Here is an 8,569-nt window from a genome sequence, read left to right as displayed (position 1 = left end):
CACACATAAGCCCGTTAAAAAAAAAAAGGACACCTAGAAGATAGTTAAGGAGCAGATAATGGATGACTAAGATAGCTGGAGTGGGTAGGGAAACGAGTACAGATCACATGATTTTGAGGGTAGGAGCTGACGGTCGATGATTGACGACTGTGCTTTGACAGCTCGTGGTGGAATATTCTATTACAGATTTGCTCTATTTATAATACCCGTATCCGAATTTTCGGGTCTAATTATCAAAATTGAAAATCTAGGGGCTCATTTGAGGGTTAATCCACCTTCTAGGACCTTGTAGCAAACTTACCATAAGTGCCAATTCTCACATGTTTTTGATTAAATTTTTGGTCAAACACTTACATAGAAAATTCTTGATTTATGCTTGATTGACCAAACATAAGGTAATGTGTATTGTGAATGCATAAATATAGGAATGATGGAGAGATTCTTGCTCATTTCACAAATTTGAAGGAACAATTTCCACTATCATGAAATTTTCCTTAAAGATGCATGCCTAATCATGTCCCATTTAAACCCCTCATTCACATTCACATGCTACCACTCACTATTATAATTTTTGGTCCAAATAATATAAACATATACATTCATAAGCCGAGGTGGAAATTGTAGAGATATCAAGTCTCTATTATTCTTTCATTCAAATTTCCCTATAAGTACGCTACTTATGTTGAATTATTATTATGTTATGAATTTCAAGACAATTATTATGGGTCCTGTATGCTATGATATGATTATGATTATGTTAAGGAGACCGGAGTTTAGTAGCGCTACACATAAGAATTCTTACCACCCATGTTCGGTAAAAATCTTGTACCTCCATTATGTTGTTTATGATTATTATACTTTTTTAAGTTATATACAATACTAATTCATGGCGTACTTATTGAGATTTTATAAATCTCACTCTATGATAATTCGCCATTTCAGGCAATTGATGATTCGAGACACTCAACGTAGAGATGACAATGAGGCTAGGATTAATAATTTGTGTTGTATTTAAAAAACAACTTTGAATTTCAAATTTAACTGTTATGTTAATTGTTATGTTGGACTTATTTTCTTTCTTTCATTTTTGTAGCTATATGATAAAACCAAAATTTATTACTTATTGAAGAAAAATAAAAAAATTATTTCATGTTCTTATTTTAGTTCTTATGAAAAAATTAAGTTTTATTTAGTAACTCTCGAATAGTCAAGGATTTGGGCCGTCACAGTTGGTATTAGGGCTAAGAGTTTTCAAATCGGCCCTATAGATTTAACACACACACACACACACACACACACACACACACACACACACACACATATATATATATATATATATATATATAATTTTTGATAAGAATGTATTTTAGAATTGATTTATTTAGTTGGACTTTATTATAAAAACTAATACTATCTAAAAACTTTAGTACAAGAATCAGTTTGGATCCAATGATTAAGATGAATTTTTTTGAAAACAAGTTGATATTTAAAATGAAATTTTAAGTTGTTCTAAGTCACTAGCCACTATACCATCTTCCATGTCTCGACTTCCTTGAACCAGGTATGTATGCACTTTAAATATTCATGTCATCTCACTTATGAAAGCATGCTTATTACGTAAAATAGCAATCATAAATATCATGACAAAATAAGAATATAGTTGCAATTTATTTAGACTTGTTATGCATAAAAGTCAATAAAAATGTTAAATTTTGTATGTTATAAGTGTTTACTATTATGCTATTAATAGAAGACCTCAATCTTAGATTTTATACTAATGTAGACACCATGAAATACATAGATGGTAGCTATGTGATTTTAAATGCATGTTAAGTTTAATGGAAATGATTCAACTAGAGGTTTAGTTTACGATAACATAGAATCACATATTATATGAATAAGATTAATAATAAATCCACGTACGATAATTCATCCCTTTATCACTACCTTTGTAAAAACAAGGAAAAACTGTGGATGGTTATTAATACATTTTCTTTAAAAAAATAAAATTCAACTCTTGGTACAATAATTCATCCCTTTATCACTACCTTTGTAAAAAAAAAATAAGGGAAAAACTGTGGATAATTATTGATACATTCCCTTAAAAGTTCCAACTCTGGTATAATAACCGATTCTTTTATCACTACCTATGTGTATAAAAAAAATTGAAAAAGTTCTTTTGGAAAGAAAAGTAATTACATTCATTTCTTTCTGATAGATGGTGAGTGGACAAGGTCAAACCAGTCGAACTGAGAGGCGCAATCATTTTACTTGGTTGTATAGGAATTACAAGAGAAACCCGAACCACGGTTTGATACAACATTTAGATGTCATGGAAAGGATTTCCTGAGGGGCAAAAGCGAATGGATATCAATTTCATAGGGATGAAATCGTATATCACCTTGATCAAACCTTACTCCTTATTGGAGGCAATTTATCAAGGAAATCGAAGAGACCTTCGACTACCAGACCTCTCCCGATTTACTACTTCAATGCATGAGGGAAAGGTGGAAGGTGAATCGTGAAGACGTTAGAGATACCAATAAGATGCCAAGATATGAACCTAATCCGGGCAATGTCATAACAATACCGGAAGTTGACTATGAGGAAAATTATGTTGAAGAAGACCCGACTGAAGAATACAACCCCGTGTCGTATTTCGAGATTGATTCGAAACCAAATCCCAAGGAAAAAGAAAGGGAGGATACTGGAAAGAACTATTAGATGATGCCTAGTTGACTTTTCCTTTTTCAATTTTTGAATTTCGATTGTTTGGACATTGATTATGCTCGGTGGTTCGTTATTTATGTGAACTTATGAATATTTATGAATAAAAGCATGCCATTTCTTTATGTTTCATATCCTCAATTTCACTTAACTCTAAATAATTACTATCATTTAATTAAGGCTATGGCACCCCGAAACAGAAGGACTATCAATAACAATGCCTAAAATCAAGAGTCCACGCAACCTGTTGAACCACAGTCTAATATGATTGACCCACAGTTTCTTGCTATGGTGCAAACTTTTGTGAAAACTGCAATACCGCCACCACCACTTCCTCAACAACCAACACCATCATCTTTTCCGCCATCCCAACCAGAATAACAGCACGAAGTTGCCCCCGACACTAGGACCACTGCTATTGTGGTTGAGCAATTCAGAAAATAGCATCCCTCTATCTTTCATGATAGCACGGACCCCTTGGAAGCAGAGGATTGGCTGGTGGGCATGGAAAGAATTTTTGAACTCATCGACTGCCCGAGACCTAGAAGGGTGATATGTGCTACCTTTATACTACGTAGAGGTGCTAGGCGTTGGTGGGACACCGTTGCCAAATCAAGGGCTCCTGGTCATGTTTGGATGTGGGATGAATTCAAGGAGGCCTTTCTGAAAAAGTACTACCCCACAAGTATTCGAAATCGAAAGGAGGCTCAGTTTCTCACTTTGACTCAGGGCTCAATGACGTTGATCGAGTACGAGCAGAAGTTTGAAGAGTTGGCTCATTATGCTCCTGAGTTTGTAGATATAGAGGACAAGAAGGCAAGATGTTTTGAGCAAGGACTGAGAGATGATTTGAAACGGACTGTCATAGTGCTTTAGCTTGAAAACTATCATGATGTGTTGGCAAGGGCACAATTGGCAGATTTCAAGAATCGTACTATGGGGAGGAAAAGCAGCTTAATGGACAGTTAGAGAAGCGAAAGTGGGTGGATAACAAGGAAAAAGGGAAACAAGATTATGCCAAAAAGAGCAAAGGAAATTCAGTGCAAGATGGCAACAAGAGTTACCTACACTGTGGAAAATATCAGAAGCATCATCAGGGAGCTTACCTTTCGTGGACAAATTTATATTTTCCGTGTGGAAGACAAGGACACATGGCTCAGTATTGCCCTAAATATGGGAGCAACCAGCAGAGACCACAAGGGAACAACCAACATAGACAAGGTCATGCACTAGGAGGACAGACTAGGGTTTATACACTATCAGGGCAGGAGAAGGATTAGAATTGAAATGTCTTGGCAGGTAAAGTCCTCATATCTGACTTACTAGCCTATGTATTGATAGATTCTGGTGTAACTCACTCCTTTATAGCCCTTAAGTTTCTATGTAAACTAGATGTTATGGTTAAATATGCACAATTCCCTTTAGTAGTAACGATGCTCACTGGGAATATAGTGAATATCAATCACATAGTTAGAACAACAAGAGTAGAAATTGATGGTAAATCATTGGAGATGGAATTGTATGTATTAGATATGGACGAGTTCGATGTGATTCTTGGAATGGATTGGCTATCCAGAAATCACGAAATTATTCGTTGTTTTGAAAAAGAGGTTATTTTTCAAGACCGGGGGAAAAAAGATTTTGATTATCTATGGCTGGAGGTGGAACCTTACCCCGCACCTTATCTGCATTGAAAGCCCTACAGGTTGTACCATTAGATATCACTATGGGATTCCTGATATCAATAATAAGTAAGGAAGAGTACAATATATTAGCAGTTGACGAGGTTAGGATGGTATATGAATATCCAAAAGTCTTCCCCGAGGAGTTGTCGGGCATGCCGTCGGAACGAGAGGTAGAATTCACAATTGACCTTACTCTCGGCTCAACACCCATCTCTAAAGCCCCGTATAGAATGGCACCCAAAGAATTACAAGAATTGAAGGCATAGCTGGAGGAACTATTGGACAGAGGTTTCATCTGGCCTAGTGTATCTCCATGGATGGGGGCATCGGTGCTATTTGTTAAAAAGAAGGATGGATCGATGAGGATGTGCATCGATTACAGAGAATTGAATAGAATCACTATTAAGAATAAGTATCCTCTTCCCAGAATTGAGGATTTGTTTGATTAGCTTAAAGGTGCAATGGTATTTTCCAAAATTGATATAAGATCTGGTTATCATCAATTGAGAATCAAAGCTAGTGATATCTCTAAGACCGCTTTTAGAACTCGGTACGGACACTACGAGTTCTTAGTTATGCCATTTGGACTAACTAATGCTCCTGAAGTCTTTATAGATTTGATGAACCGCATTTTTCACAAGTATCTGGATTAGTTTGTCATCTTGTTCATCGATGATATCTTGATCTACTCAAGGAGTAATGAGGAACATGAAGAGCATTTAAGGATTGTGTTAGAGGTTTTGAAGAAGGAGAAGCTCTATGCTAAGTTCAAAAAGTGTGAGTTTTGGCTGGAGCGGGTAATATTCCTTGGACACATTATCACAGTTCGAGGGATAAAAGGTGGACCCTAGTAAAGTGGATGCAGTGTTGAATTGGTCATGATCAACCAATGTAGGAGAAATTCGCAGTTTCTTGGGCTTAGCAGGATACTATCAGAGGTTTATTGAAGGATTCTCCAAAATATCATGACCGTTGACACAATTAACATACAAGGGTATGAAATTTAACTGGTCAGAGAAGTATGAACAGAGCTTTAAGGAATTAAAACAAAAGCTAGTAAACGCCTCAATGTTAACCATACCCAACGGGTCAGATGGTTTTGTAATCTATAGTGATGTTTCGAAACAAGGTTTGGGATGTGTCTTAATGAAGCATGGCAAAGTGATTGCCTATGCATCGAGACAATTAAACTACATGAACAAAGCTACTCTACGCACAACCTAGAACTTGCCGTGGTGACTCATGCATTAAAAATTTGGAGCATTATCTGTATGGATATAAATGTGACATTTATACGGACCACAAAAGCCTTAAGTACATCTTTACCGAGAAGGAATTGAATATGAAATAGAGAAGGTGGCTTGAGTTAGTTAAGGATTACGATTATGAAATACATTATCACCTAGGTAAGGCGAATGTGGTAGTTGATTCCTTGAGTCGAAAAATGGCAGGTCACTTAGCTATGTTGACTACGCAAGAATCACTATGGAGAGAATTTGAGAGATTGAATCTTGAAGTTGTCACCACTCAACTAGGTGTGGTCGCTTGAGTAACAACTCTCTCTATCCGACCCACACTCTGTGACAGAATTAAAGGATGTCAAAAAGGTGATCGGTCCTTTGAGTACATCAAGTTTGAGATTAACTTAAAAAAGTGAAAGGATTTTACCATAGCTGAAGATGAAGCATTATATTATCAAGGGCGGATGCGTGTATCGAGTTTCAAAGAATTGAAAAGAGAGATTCTAGAGGAGTCTCACTCCTCTCCTTATTCAGTGCACCTAGAAAGCACAAAGATGTACAAGGATTTGAAGGCAATATTTTGGTGAGAAGTTATGAAGAGAGATATAGTTGAGTATGTCCAGAAATGTTTGGTGTGTCAACAAGTGAAGGCTAAACACCAGCGACTGTCAGGGTTACTTGAACCATTGAAGGTCCTAGAGTGGAAGTAGAAGCATGTGACTATGGACTTCGTGATTGGTTTTCCAAGGTGAACAAGAGGTCACAATGCTATTTGGGTCATAGTGGATCGACTTACCAAATCAGCTTATTTCTTACTAATTCAGATGACGTTTACTATGGACCACTTTGCGCAGTTATATGTGAATGAGATAGTAAGGTTACATGGTGTGCCTGTTTCTATTATATCGGATAGAAACCCAAGGTTTACATCGAACTTTTGGAAAAGTCTACACTAAGCTATAGGAAATAAACTAAAGTCTAGTACGGCATTCCATCCTCAGACGGATGGGCAGTCTGAGCGGACAATTCAAACATTGGAGGACATGCTTTGAACATGTATCCTCGAGTTTGGGGGACAATGGGAGAAGCATTTACCTTTAGTTAAATTCTCATACAACAATAGCTACCACACTTCAATTGGCATGGCACCATAAGAGGCATTGTATGGGAGAAAGTGTAGATCACCAGTTCATTGGGATGAAGTCGATGAGCGGAAGATTTTGGGGCCAGAAATCATTGAGCAGATGGTGCATGCAATTGAAAAGATTCGCTCCAGTATGAAAAGTGCTCAGGATAGACAAAAAAGCTACGCTGATAGAAAGAGAAAGAGTCTGGAATTTTTAGTTAGTGATAAGGTATTCCTCAAAGTGGCACCGATGAAAGGAGTGCTACATTTTGGCAAGAAGGGTAAGTTGGGACCAAGGTTTATTGGCCCGTTTGAGATCTTGCAACGTATTGGGAATGTCGCATATCAATTAGCATTACCTCGCCAACTTTCAGCTATACATGACGTCTTCCATGTATCAATGCTTAGAAAGTACGTCCCCGATCCAAGTCATGTGGTCAACCATCAGTCTATTGAATTACAGAGAGGTTTAAGCTATGAAGAAGTACCAATAAGAGTTGTTAATCAGAAATTTCAAGCCCTCCAGAACAAAGTGATCCCACTAATGAAAGTACAATGGCGAAATCACTTGGCTGAAGAGGCCACGTGGGAGCGAGAGGTGGAGATGCAGGCAAAGTACCCACAACTCTTCGACGAATTTCAAGGTAAATTTCGAGGATGAAATTTATTTTTAGCGAGGTAGATTATAATACCCATATTCGAATCTCCGAGTCTAATTATCAAAATTGAAAATTTAGGGGCTCATTTGAGGGTTAATCTACCTTCTAGGACCTTGTAGCAAACTTACCATAAGTGCTAATTCCCACATATTTTGATTAAATTCTTGGTCAAATACTTATATAGAAAATTCTTGATTTATGCTTGATTGACCAAACATAAAATAAAATTCTTGATTTATGTTTGATTGACCAAACATAAGGTCAAATTCTTGATTTATGCTTGATTGACCAAACATAAGGTAATGTGTAGTGTGAATGCATAAATGTAGGAATGATGGAGAGATTTTTGCTCATTTCACAAATTTCTAGTAACAATTTCCACCATTATGAATTTTTCCTTAAAGATGCATGCCTAATCTTGTCCTATTTAAACCCCTCATTCACATGCTACCACTAACTATTATAATTTTTGTTCCAAATAATATACACATACACATTCATAAGCCGAGGTGGAAATTGTAGAGAGAACAAGAAGTACGCTACTTATGTTAAATTATTGTTATGTTATGAATTTCAAGAAAATTATTATGGGTCATATATGCTATGATATGATTATGATTATGTTAAGGAGACAAGAGTTTAGTAATGCTACACATAAGAATTCTTACCTACTATGTTCGGTAAAAATCTTATGTCTCAATTATGCTGATTATGATTATTATGCTCTTTTAAGCTATACACAATATTAATTTATGACGTACTTATTGAGATTTTATAAATCTCACTTTATAATAATTCCCCATTTCAGGCAACTGATGGTTCGAGACAGTCAATGTTAAGATGACAATGAGACTAGGATTAATAAATTGTGTTGTGTTTAAAACACAATTTTGAATTTCAAATTTAATTGTTATGTTGGAATAGTTTTCTTTCTTTCATTTTTCGCAGCTACATGATAAAACCAAAATTTATTTACTTATTGAAGAAAAATAAAAAATTTATTTCATATTCTTATTTTAGTTCTTATGAAAAAATTAAGTTTTATTTAGTAACTCTCGAATAGTCAATGATTCGGGCCATCACACTATTGTTTCTTCCTATTCTTGAGAGAGTGATCCGGATGAATAGATG

General features: G+C 36.0%; 1 protein-coding gene across 1 annotated transcript; it reads left to right on the top strand.

Annotated features, from left to right (window-relative positions):
- The first annotated feature begins 3,231 nt into the window (after window positions 1–3,231).
- Window positions 3,232–4,007, top strand: LOC111371068. The gene is made up of 2 exons (XM_022992984.1): window positions 3,232–3,543; window positions 3,633–4,007. The coding sequence occupies exons 1-2, from the start codon at window positions 3,232–3,234 to the stop codon at window positions 4,005–4,007; spliced, it is 687 nt and encodes a 228-aa protein (XP_022848752.1).
- Window positions 4,008–8,569: the final 4,562 nt, after the last annotated feature.

The sequence above is a fragment of the Olea europaea genome, chromosome 22 (genome assembly GCF_002742605.1).
Source record: "Olea europaea var. sylvestris chromosome 22, O_europaea_v1, whole genome shotgun sequence".
NCBI classification, from domain to species: Eukaryota; Viridiplantae; Streptophyta; class Magnoliopsida; order Lamiales; family Oleaceae; genus Olea; species Olea europaea.
Note: the sequence above shows the minus strand (reverse complement) of the source record. Positions and strands in the feature narration are given on the sequence as shown.